Source organism: Octopus bimaculoides, chromosome 1 (assembly GCF_001194135.2).
Source record: "Octopus bimaculoides isolate UCB-OBI-ISO-001 chromosome 1, ASM119413v2, whole genome shotgun sequence".
Classification (NCBI taxonomy): domain Eukaryota; kingdom Metazoa; phylum Mollusca; class Cephalopoda; order Octopoda; family Octopodidae; genus Octopus; species Octopus bimaculoides.
Genome location: NC_068981.1, coordinates 105,251,517 through 105,265,242, shown reverse-complemented (window position 1 = coordinate 105,265,242; position 13,726 = coordinate 105,251,517). Strand labels below are relative to the sequence as shown.

The 13,726-nt window shown below is 34.5% G+C and overlaps 1 protein-coding gene across 3 annotated transcripts in view; it reads right to left on the bottom strand.

The window, feature by feature from the left end:
- The window catches only part of LOC106871076 (uncharacterized), a 75,761-nt gene that overhangs the window by 47,208 nt on the left and 14,827 nt on the right, over positions 1 to 13,726 (bottom strand). For all 3 annotated transcript variants that reach the window (XM_052968855.1, XM_014917349.2, XM_052968859.1), the window contains exons 2-3: positions 9,634 to 9,675; positions 4,493 to 4,566 (exon numbers count right to left, since the gene is read on the bottom strand). In XM_052968855.1, the coding sequence (XP_052824815.1) occupies positions 4,493 to 4,566; positions 9,634 to 9,675 (116 nt within the window). The remainder of the gene's footprint in view (positions 1 to 4,492; positions 4,567 to 9,633; positions 9,676 to 13,726) is intronic.

Sequence of the window (13,726 nt, the reverse complement as noted above, 5' to 3'; positions counted from 1 at the left end):
ATACGACAACTTTCACATGGAATAACTTATGGATTTCTTTTTTTTTTAAGAAGACTAAGAGAAAAAGATGTTTTATATGACACATTCTACCAGTGTTCCAAGTTTCAAAGTGTTTTGTTAATGAAAAATGTGGCCCCCGTTTTAAAAAAGATCCGGAATTTCTATATAATGCATGAGCTAAAACCAAAAAACTTTCTCATCTTGAAAACTGAACGTGATGTCAAAAACACCAATTGTATATTTGAAATCAGCAGTAAAAACTACACTAAGTACACCTTGACATATGCTTGATGAAAAATACTTGTTGACCAGTGTAATGTTTCATTGACACATAGTTTTTAGTTACAGGTAAATAGCCTGAGACAATGAGAATTAAGTCTATTTGTTAATGAACACTGAATAATTACTGTACTTCCTTATTTACAATTTGTGGATTTAGGGAGAGAGATTAGCCCTTTAGCATTTAAACTGACCATACCCTGTTCAAATATTCTACTTGTTTTATGTTCAAACCAACCAGATCTGGCTTCTCACACCTACCTTACAATGTCATTTTGAAAATAAACAACCATATCATCAAAATCTTGAAACTACAAGATTATGCAGGTTTAATCCAAAAATGATGTAAATAAATAAAGCATTACATTTGACAGAGTAATCTGAATATTAAAGGGTTAAAATTTCTTGACTATGCACAGAGTAAACAAGTGTTGGGACAGTGGATTCAACAGCCAATAAGGCTAATGTTCTATTGTCTTTCTTATTTGTGACTGCATTTAAAAACAGAACACAAGTTAATGAGTCTATAGTTAGTTTATACTTTATAATTAAAGAGCTTATAATTTTAGACTTAAATTTTGTTCAATTTAGTGTTTTGTCAAAGACATTTCGAGATACATAATTCACTTTCAGAAGCTCTCTGATGTGTTATGTTTCTTGTATGACTTGAACTATCAAAAGACAGTGGTAATAACGGCATAATCACTGACTGCTCAGTATCAGTTACTTTTATCTTTTACTTCACTCATTGGACTGCAGCCATTCTGGGGCATCACTTTGAAGGGCTTTGTCAAACAAACTGACCCCAGTACTTATTTTTTTTAACACTTAGTGCTTATTGTATGGGTTTCTTTTATCTGAACCTCAAGTTATGGAGACATAAACAAATACTGGTTATTAAATAATGGCGGGGTCAAACATAAAGACACATGCTGGGTTTCCACAATTTTTGTTAATCAAATTTACTCACAAGGCATTGGTCGACCCAGCAGGAATAGTAGAAGGCACTTGCCCAAGGTGCCATGCAGTGAGACTGAACCATAAACCACATGGCTGCACAGCAAAATTTTAAACCACACAGCCATATCTATGACAGTAAAATCTTTTTAAGATAACCTCCCAACAACTGTCATTAAAAATAGAATATATACTGTAGACAATATACAGTCAATAATGATTAAATGACTTCAAATTAAATGCTGGCTAAACAGAAAAATTCCATACAATAAACCTGCTCAAACAGAAACAATACTAACAAATAGAATTGAAAATGAGTTAAATCTTGCGAAATTAAACAAGTTTACTTTAAGACAAGTACCCTTTTATTTTGTATTATTACCTCTGCCTTACTGAAGGTGGAGGTATTGTTTGCAGTCATGTTTGTTTGTTTGTTTGCTTGACTATGGACAAGATATCTCAAGAACTGCTTAATGGATTCAGATGTAACTTTCAGGAATGTATGGCCTCATGACTGGCGCAGACTAATTAGATTTTGGGATCGATCCGGTACTGGACAAGAATTCTGGATTGTTTTTCCGTTTTTTAAATTTAATTTTTGAGAGCGGTCAGGTTCATTTTTAGCACTCTCGTTTGTCAGAGCTGTCGAGTTTATTTCAGATATTCTCATTTTAAAAATTATCTCCGGCTAATCATTGAGAGGACATTGGTGTTGCCTTGGCGGAGGTTTACGCTCTCTGCCTGCTCTTGCTATAATTATTTTCTTTACATAAATTTAATAAATTACATTGACTCTTAAGTGGAAAATATTGAGACATCTCACATTTGTTTCTGTTACAGTTGCTTTTAGCAGGTGCCATCTTAGATTGATACTAATAAAATGTGACATTGAAGGATTGAGTGTCAGTAAAGTTAAAACAGTTGTTATTTAGTCCTAGTTCATCATTGTTTGAACAGAACTATGATATAAGCTTTCCTACCGTATTATATCTAGGACAACATTACTCAAAGTGTCTTTCTTTTTTTTAACACTCTAGGAAGTGCTTTGAAAGAAACTGACAACTATTTCTAGGAGGAAAAGTGACTATGTATAAGGTTCCTAATAGATTCATCTATATTGTTGCTGCCCTTTAAGTCTTCAATCACCACTCATTGAGCAGATCTATGATCAAAGACAGTCCAACAATGGCCATCCTATTTCTATTCAGATATAGTGTATCTAGAACTAAAATATATTTCTCCTTTTTTAAGAAAAGCATATTATAGGAGGGATATTTGGCTATTTCTACTTGGCTGGAAGAATGAACATAATATAAGGGTTCCACTTTTGGTTCAGTTCCAGACATTATAGCTGTAATGCAAGAGGTGTACTTTATTAAAAATGAAATGCATGTGAATACTGAGAAAAATTATAGATTAATAAAATTCATAGATAAAAATTCAATCAAATATAAGTTTATATAAGTTTAAGAAGTTTGCTTTGTAAACATATGGTTCCAGACCCAACCCTACTCCTTGACATCTTGATTAATCCTTAAACAACTGGAAAGGGTTCCATGAATGTGTGTGCCAAACAAGGAAGACCCAAAATATCTCTTTTTCTTAAGAATAATTTTTATACATATTTACACTTCAAATAAAATTTTCAATTTCATTACACTGTGTAACATGATTTTTGTCCTTGGGTAGCAACTGTTATTTCCTATTTGCTAATGTGAGGAAAGTATGAAAAATGGTTAATATTTCCTTCAAACTACTTTAGTTACACTTATTTAAACCTCAAGTAATCCCTCTCAACACATAGCTATGATGTTCCTCCACTAGTCCTGCTCATCATCACAAAGGGACATGCTCAAGTGGTTAAGGTGAAGTAACTAAAAAGCAAACCTGTGGTATTGAACAGAATATTTGTTCTAATGATATTTCTGCTTCAGCAACTTAGCACTGAATATGTTTGAAATGTAATGGAAAATAGGTCAGTTTCAAAACATTGATGTCCAGGTCACAAAAGCAAAGTTTGAAGGGAATAGTAGTCATGAATGGGAAACAATGCTCCATCCACCATATTCGCTGGACATTGCCCCATCTGATTATCATTTATTTCACAGCCTTCAAAATCATTTGGATGGAAAAAATATGAATTCTGTAGACGAGGTCAGAACAAGAGGATTATTTTTCGCCATGGACAAGTCAATTTTGGAAGAAGGAGCCTTGCAAGTCTACCAGATAGATGGAAGAGCATTGTAGAAAATGAAGGAGAGTACATTTTAGATTAAAAAAGAACTTTGTTTATCTTAATTTTGAAAATAAAAGAAGTATAAAAACTGCATTATTTATGGGATGACCCAATATATGACTTAATTTCTGTCGTTGATAAGGTCCACTTGTGCTTAGGTACATTTGGCAAAGTAGATGCATGGACATCAGATGATGATGGCCATATCCAATGTAAAAATTTTGAAACATCAATTGGTGATGTCTGTTGTTAAGTGTCTTGTACCAAAGCCTCAAGTCAACCAAAATTTCTTGAGTGAAGTTTGGTAGTAGGAAACTGAACAGTAGTCTTTTAGGTGCATCTTAGAGTATCTGTCAGAGATGTCAGAACCTCAGTGGAAATACATTTATTCATTATCTTTTACTTGTTTCAGTCATTGGACTGCAGACATGCTGGGGGACTACCTTCAAACAAATTGATTCCAGCATTTACTTTTAAGTCTGGTAATTATTATATTGATCACACTTGCTGAACTGCTAAGTTATGAGGAAGTAAACAAACCAGTACCAATTGTCAAGACAGTGTTCAGGGACAAATACAAAGACACACATAAATGTATACATATACATACATGTGTGTGTATATATATATGTGTGTGTGTGTGTGTGTGTGTGTGTGTGTGTGTGTGTGTGTGCATGCGCGTACACACACACACACATACGATAAGCTTCCACACAATTTCCATCTACCAACACATTTGTTGGCCCAGGGCTTTAGTAGAAGACACTTGCCAATGGTGCCATGCAGTGGGATTGAACCTGAAACCATGCAGTTGCAAAGCAAACTTCTTACCACACAGCCATGCCTGTGGAATTTCATTATCAGTTGTCTTCCTTTTTGCAAAATAGATTAATGAAATAATTACCAAACAAAGTTCAGAGATCAATAGAATCAATTAAAACTTTTAAAATGAAAATAGCTGCCAGTCTGACCATCATTAATGTCTTAAATAAAAAAGGATAAATAAAATAAATATCTTACTTGAAAGACAAATGTCACCAGAAACGATATCAAGAAAGGGTAAAATCCTGATTTGTACAAAGTCACAGGCAATCCTAATTCAAAGATAATATACCAATAAGTAATTAGCAATTTAAAAGATTAATGATACAGAATCAGGATATTTACATCAAGAATAAAGATTTTAATTGCAGTAATTTCTAAATCAATATTTACTGACACACACGAGCACACACATGCACACGAACATACATATATGTGCATGCATGCACACACACATTCTCTCTCTTTCTCACATGTATTTCATTGTAACCATCATCGCTTTAATGTCTACTTTTCTATGCTTGCATGGGTCAGATGAGATTTCGTTGAGGTAGAATTTCTATGGACAGATGTTCTGCTTGTTGCCAATCTTTGTCTCTTTTCAAGCAAAGTAGGGATTTTTCCCCCCATAATCTATCAAATAATGAAATATCCAAACATACTTTCATAGAGATTGCAATCAAATGACACTGTTTGTACAAAGACTAATTCTTTGATTACAACCTACATGCTCATATCAAGACAAGAAGAATAAGCATGCACACACACACACACAATAGACTTCTTACAGTTAGCATCAACCAAATTTCACTTAAAAGGTATTGGTCAACTTGCAGCTATAGGAGAGGACACCAGCAGCAGAATCCATGCATTGGGACTGAACTCCAAACCATGCAGCTCTGAAATGAACTTCTTTACTACACAGCCATACCAGTACCTACAAATGACAGTGAGCTTATTTTCATGCCTGGTGATTTTTAACACATATGTTGGACTGCAACACAGAAGATTCCAAGGTGTATATTGAGGCTATGGCTTTGATCCTATAAATGAGGAGGTTTTGTGATGCAAATGACCTGATCTGCAACTCTAACTTCAAGAAATCAGTGAGTCTCCTGATCACCAATCAATCTGTTGGGCACACAAGAAAGACTGACTACACTCTCTCCAGAAAATGGGGCAGACATGTGCTCATGAATGCTAAGTCCTTTCCAGGTGGAGAAAATACAACTCAATATAGGTTAATGGTTAGTAACTTCAAACTCAGAGATGCAAACCACTCTGGAAAAGGAAGATATGAAAGTTTAACTCTTTAGCATTCAGATTATTCTGCCAAATGTAATGCTTATTTATTCACATTGTTTTTGAATTTATCCTGCATTATCTTGCAGCCTTGAGATTTGAATGATAAGATTGTTTATTTTTGGACTGACACTGTAGGGTAGGTATGAGAAGCTGGATGTGACTAGTTTGACCATAAAACAGGTAGAATATTTTGGCTGGATATGGCTGGCTTAAATGCTAAAGGGTTAAGGAACCAGTGAATACTCAGAAATTTAGAGAAGTGCTAGATGAAGCACTTGACAGGAAGAAGGAGGAGCTAGGATTGGAATTTTCTATTGAAAGTGATGGACCAAATCTGTGGTTGGGGCAATTTTCCAGCCAGACCCAAAATGTTGTGGTTGTGGAACAGTGAAGTAGACAGGTATCAAAAGTAAAGAGACAGACTTGGAAGGATTGAAAAAATGGGAGAAGTAGAAAATTATACCATGTAACTAGAAGAGAAGCAAGGTGACAGATATATATATACCAAAGAGAGAAGCAGAAAAGAAGAGGTTTACCAATATTGTACAGATATGAGAATCAGAAGTGTGAGGTATTCCAGATTGCATGAAAATGTATAAGAAAGAACTGAGATGTTGTGGGAGATATGCATATGCAGATGGATAATGGTACATTTACACTTAATGATGCTGAACAGAAAGAGATACAAAAGTTCTACTTTTCCTGATTCTTAATCTCTATTCTCTCTTGTATTCACACTCTTGCATCTTGAGAGTATGCTCTGACATCTCATCACCACCATCATTGTTTTCTTTTTAACTACTATCACCCATCCTTATATAATGCAGGCTAGCCATGTACCCACTCTATAGCATAACACCTGTATCTGTCCCTTTATCATAATTTAGCCTAACTCCCAGCATAAAACCTCCTCCCTCTTTACTACAATCCCATTCAGTTGAGGGGTCTTATCTTCATATTGTGAGTTACTTGGTGGCCTCAACAATGCTGGTACTATGGAAAAGGTGCTTGGCATGCTCTGTAGAGGAGTTTGCATTAGGAAGGGCATCCAGCTGTAGAAACAATTTTATATATATATATATATATATATAAAATTAAGGAGGAGAGAAGACAAATTCAAAGGTTGATGTATATATTCCTTCAATCCATATTAACAAAATTCTCCAGGTTCATTTAGGGTTGAGACTTTGACTTTATATATGGTATTTATCCTTAAACAGAAGCCTTTAAGGGGACAAAATTCCCCATTACGACAATTACATATTTTTATTTTGTTTCCGGGTTTAGTCCTTATTATTGTTCTTTGTGTTGGGGTCAGCTAGGTTATCTCTATTGGTTTTGTTATTTCTAAGTTTAAGTCTGTCATTGGCTGCAATGATAGATCCAAGATTGAGTGTGGTAGAAAAGGATAATTTAAGACAAGATCTATCAAATATAGAATGGTATTTATGACAAGGTGGGAAGTTCCTATCGATAATGCTAAAAAATAACTTAGGGAGGTTTCTTACTTGGAGGGAGAAGAGGGGTGTAAACCATACAATTTCCCGTTTCCTCCCAGAATAATTCATATTCTGCCCTGTATCGTTATTGCTATACTTGAAAAATCTATGTTTTCTAAAGTGTTGTTGGTTTCTATATTCGGTGGGGTTGTTTATAGGATGTGTGTCAATGTTAGAATTCATAATATTCGGAAACTGCTTGCCTAATTTGTTTTTAAATTAGTTTATTTTACTGTTAAAACTGCATTCCTTTAGTGCTGTATAAAGGGGTGCAAACTCGTTAAATATTTTTTCATTTGTGGATAGATATTCTTATTGACACACCTTTAATTATTTCCTTACATATATACATACATATATATTCTTTTATATGTTTCAGCCTTGAGGCTGTGGCCATGCTGGGGCACTGCCATTGTAATCACCTTTTAATTGGCCAATTCTATGGGTTTGGCTTCTGGTGAAGGAGAAAGTTCGATATCACTGCCATCTTTTGAGTTTTCTGCCTTGATATTGGTTCATCTGGGATCTTAGAAACTAAGAGGTCAAGTTGTTTCTTGAAAACATCTACTCCCACTCCATGGAGGTCCCTCAGATATTTTGGCAAAGAGTTATATAGCTGTGGGTCCTTGAATCCTAAGCTATTGCAGTACATGGTCCTCACCCTAGATGAGACAGCTGAGATTTTTGGAACAGTGCAGTGGCGTCCATCTCAAGGTTTGGTATAACTTTCAATTCTAAAGTTTGGTGCCGGCTCCTCCAGTATCTTCCATACATATATCACTGCATACCTCTCACATCTTTGCTCCAAACTCTTTCAGTCTCTCCCAATAGCTCAGCTATTCCATTGATGCAATCTTCCTCGTGTAGTATCTCTGAACCGCCTCAAGTTCTGCTATCAATTCTACAGTGTAGGGCGACCATAGTTGAGAGCAGTAGTCCAGATGGCTGAGGACAAATGTCCTCCATAGGACAGCATAGTTTCCTGGTCCCTTGATCTGAAGGTTTTCAGAATCCATCTGGCCATTCGCCTGTACACTGCCACCATCTTGGTGATATGCATGTGAAACGAGGCATTGTTGCTCATATCAATCCCAAGATCATGCACCGTATGTGATTCTTGGATTTCTGCTCCTTTTGGTCCAAAGTATCATGGTTGTAACTTTTGAGCACCAACTAGCTGGTAGCAGAGGGCTTGGAATTTGCCTGCATTAAATTGCATGTTGTTGTCCTCAACCCATTTATATATGGCATCTAGGTCTTTCTGTAGAAGATTAGCATCAGAATGTTCCTTGACCGTTTGTACTACTTTTGTGTCGTTGGCATAGTTAGTAAGTATGGCTATCTGTGTAACTGATGGCATGTCTGAAAGAGCCACCATGAACAGTAGTGACCCCAATACAGTTCCTTGAGGAACTCCACTTTCTATTAATATCTCTGTGGAGAGGGCTCCATTGGTTGCTAAAGCTTGGCTTCTGTCTTTTACGAAGTCATGCAACCACTCTCCAATTTTCCCACTTATGCTGAGTCTCCGTAATTTGTGAAATATCATCCCATGATTAATCTTATCAAAGGCCTTTGCAAAGCCAAGATATATCACATCTACATTTGAGTGATTCATTAATTGTTTCAATACCCAGTCATAGTATTGCAAAAGCTGTGTAAGGCAGCTTCTGCCTGAGTGAAAGCCATGGTGTCAAGGAACACAGTATCTTTCTGACAATGCACTCCATGACCTTGCTGACATAGGAAGTTAGAGAGACAGATCTATAATTCTTAGCATCTGCTCTGCTACCTCCTTTATGGATGGGGCATATAATGCCTTCCTTTAACTTTTCGGGAAGTCTCTCTGTTGTGAGGAAACTCTGAAAGAGAACCTGAAGTGGTCTAGCTAGAGCCCCTTTGCATTTCTTTAGGAGAATATATAGATACCAGGGGAGTGCAACAGGTTCTGTCTAGATTAGAATCTATGGTTACATTCTTTATAAGAAAGACTCCATAAGGTATGCGTAGAAAAATTACATTTGTTTTCATGAAAAGCATATGGTAGAATTACAATTCCACATCACAGAAAATATGCAAAAATACTTATTTCTTCTCTCTTTCTCTCTCTTATTGTATGTGTGTATGTGTGTGTGTGTGTGTGTGTGTGTGTGTGTGTGTACATAAAGTGATACACTCATAGAAAATACATTAATTCTGAGTTTCCTGCCTAATTAAGTAATTAAGCAATCATTGACAAATAACATTGGCTGATAATGCTGACATGTTTGAATGAACAAAACTTCCAATGGTAGGTGCATGTTTAATATTTTATAAGGTGGTAGTGGTGACAAATTAAAAAATATATGGATAATAAAATACAAAGGAAGGGTGTATTAATTGTCACATCAAATTGTTATGAAAATATAATTAATGACCTTATTAACAATAACAACAACAGCAGCAGCAACAACAATAACAATAGTAAATGGAAAAAAAGAGAAAATTTTCAGAATTTGAAGAAGTTCAAAAACGTTTAAAAATGTTTTTACTTACCAAGAATTCCTGTTCCAAGAATACATGCTATTGTTACGAAATCTGTTGAAGTGAATTGAAAAATAATAAAGTTTAATGAAATTTAATCTACAATAATAATACTTTTGTGTTTTTCTCTGTCACAACATATGAATGAGAAAGGAAAGGGTGATGGCAAACTTGGTAGTGGGATGATGGGAATTCTACGGTGAAAGAAAGAAAAAAATCAAACAGTGTAAGTATATGTGTGCGTATGTAAAAGGGAAGTATGTGAATGTTTGTGTATGTGTGTGTTTGTAATGGAAGTGGGATGGTGAACATTCAATGCTGAAAAGAAAAACCAAACAGCGTTTCAACTCTATGAGTTTATGTGTGTGCATGTACAAGGGAAGTATGTGGACGTTTGTATGTGTGAATCAGCATTCTTTCAGTTACAAACGATGATCAATGTCACATCCCAAAAGAAAACCACTAGATGACATTGAGAAGTGTATTAATTTAATTACCATCCATATTACCATCTGTTGTGTTACAAATAATTATTACAATTACACATATCTACACAAACATATACAAACTCATTAGAGAAAATAATTATTACCTGAGTGTATCAAGAATATAAAATGACTGCAGTTGAGAAGTATATTATAAATACACATTTAACAGTTCATACATGTGCCTAATTTATTTATATTAAGAAATTTATGTAATAAATTTTTAATAGGGAGTTTTTACAACATCAACTATAAGGCAAGGACAGCTTTTTGTGGCTTTAGGCCATATGAGTTTAGGTTGGTTATAGTAATGGAGAGTGCAATTGAAAGGAAATGTCACTTCAAAAAAGTTTGTATTTACTTGCCAGCTCCCGTATTTAGTCATGGCCAACTTTATGTAGCCTTAAATCGTACAAGAAGGAAGGAAAACTTTAAAATTCTTTTAAAGGAAACAAGCAGTCAAGGGATGTTAGCTGCAGATAGATTTTTCACAAGAAATTTGGTAATAAAAGAATTATTAAACTAAAAACTTGGTTTTGTACCTTATTTATATATAAAATACTACAATTAGCCGTCATTTTTGATGGCATGGGGCCAGCTAGTTAAATATAAAGAACAAATACATGGTTCCTTCAACCAGACAAAATATCTATCTTCATAGATGAAAAATATAGTAAATTGAAATGATTTCATTTCAGTGCAGTGATGTAGAAAAGTTCAAGATGTAAAGGCACCCTATGCAGTACCAGCACTTTAATACTAATATGTAAGGTGGTTGGTGTTAGGAAGGGAATCCAGCCATATAAACATTCCAAAACAGACAGTGGAGCCAGATATAATCTTCTGGCTTGCCAGTTCCTGTCAAACTACCCAACCCATGTCAGAATGGAAAATGGACATTAAATTATGATGATGATTACTCTTATGTTTCAGAGATCTTTAATACATAATATAAGATACAGCAACTGTGAGATTTATTCCTCCTTTGCTACTAATTCAGAGAACTTTGTTGTTCAATACTTGCAGAGCGAAATTGTTAGTGGTGTTTTGTCCATCTTTATGTTCTGAGTTCAAATTCTACCGAGATTGATTTTGCCTTTCATCCCTTAGGGGACCAATGAATTAAATGCCAGTCGAGTACTAGAGTTGATGTAATCAACCTACCGAACCTTCTCAGAAATTGCTTGCCTTGTGCTAAAATTTGAAACCAATACTTGCTCTCTACGTCATATATTAGGTTGTTTGGAAAATAGTGTTTGATTTTTTGAAAACATTTTTTCAAATTCGATTTAAGATGTTATTGTTGTAGAGTTTTAGATGAAATTTTATATGCTTAATAATTGATGTGTCCTCTTCATAAATTTTCATTGCTTTCTCTCAGAATATAATTTTGAAGCATAGAAATCCTTAATTTCAAACATGAAAAAAAAGAAAAAAAATGCATTTACTTTGTTTTGTATGAATTCAAGCTTGGACATAATGCTTCCCATAACAGCCACAGCTATCAAAAGAGCATAGGGGTGTAGGGTCCACTAGTGATTGGATGGTAAAAGAAGTTAGAGGACATCCATCCACCCTTGAGATCATGTATGGATCAAAACAGTTTGATTCAAATTCCTTGGCACTTTAAGTTCTAAAGTATGATGCTAATCCTCAGCCATTGGAAATTTAAATCTCATAAGTTTCTGAAATATATAAAACTTGAATATTTCGAACAGCTACAGTAGCTCTCTCCAGTCTTCTACATTGAATGGTTATAAACTTTATAGAGTCAACAGATGAGATACAGAGATGCTTAATATAGAAAATACTTTGTAATGGTCAAATGATTTGAACTTACACTCTGAAAACCTTACTGAGGACTAAGTCCGATTCATATTGTAAATACTATATACTGACAGTTGGGATTTAGCCAAACTATTCAGCGATGAAGTAGTCATCACTGATGAGCTTTTAATTCAAAGTGAAACTAGACTAGTATGATGATCTCACTCACTGTGGGGTGACTTTTTAGCTCTTATTCCTAACAATGTAGGTGCTACTCTGCACTGTCAGTCACAATTAGTGACAACTGAATTTTTCCTTTTTGGTTTTATATTGATTATAGCCACCTTCGTTATGCCTGCCTGTCTACCTACCTACCTACCTATCTATATAAGCTAATGTTTTGAGGACAATGATAGAATACAAAGTACATTTCAAATAATATTTAACAATACTACCTTACACCTATCAGGGACATCAATACAATACTTATTAGTTAATATATTTTGTTGAATTAATCATTCATACACAGCTAATCCTTATATTTATGCAGTTCCTTGAAATATTGTAAGAAAACAATGACACACTATGGAAACTCATTTTTTAAAATAAACTTAAATATAATGAAAACAATATCTAGCAAGAAGAGTTCATAGCAACAACAGAAACTGGAAAAAAAATAAAACAAAACAATAAAACATAAAAAAACTCATCTCTTCCAGTACTGCAATACTTGATATGAGGTTAACATAAAAAACTGGAAATGTTCTGATATTGATAATATCTGAAATTTATAAAGGTAGTCATTTGATGTACTGCACAGCCATCTTCAACACCTTCTTAAAGAGCCCAGACTAAGTGCTTCAATAGCTCCTTACAAGTATTACAAGAATGATCCCCAAGAAAAGACCAGCAGATGATTCATGTAACAATTGCATCAACATTTGTCAGCTGGTAATCTCTAAAATACTATTCAATAGAATAACTGAGCATATATTAAAAAATGTTATTCCTGTAAAGCATAAGGGATGTATGCAATAGTTGTTTGGAGCAATTAACCAGGTTCTTGTTCTCAAGATAGTACTGGATGATGTCAAGGCATGAAAAAGAACCTGTCATGCCCCTAAATCAGCTACAAGGAAAGCTTAGGATTCAGTCTTGCATGATTGTATTATCAAAATGTTTAAGTACATCAATGGTGAGGATAATATGGTGAATGTCATTAAAATAACAAGGCATGGCAGACAGTTCTTACCCTCATTAACAAAACTGTAGTTGTAAGCTGAGCCTCTCAGAAATATCTAGTAGGATATTTCAAGAGAATAGTATTTGCATTGCACTTTTCTTCTTCATTTGAGTTTATGCTTGTTAAATTAAAGTTCACTAATTAAAAATAAAAATCAACTTATGATACTATATGGAAAGGGAGGATCAGGCTCAGACACCCTTTCATTCTCATGGATGGCCTAAAACTGTGTGTTGCAGTTGTATAAATAGTTTAGCAAAGACATTAAGATGTCCTTTGGGCTGAAGAAGTGCAAGAAACTAATAATAAAATGAAGCAGAGAAACAGATGATTTGAAATTTCAATACAAATTTTGGGGCAGAGATGAAAGTAAAACTGTGCATGAAAAATGTCCAAACAAGAACAAGAAATGAATAACTTGACAGACTCAAATATTAAAAATTCATCACACTACCAGGAACACTATCTGCACCATCCACACATTTGCAGTGTCAGCTATAACATATGATTTTGTGCTGGAACATGACAACTAAATTCTATAGAAGGTAATATGAAAAATCTATTAAAAAAGTACCACATATATATACATACATACGTATATATATATATA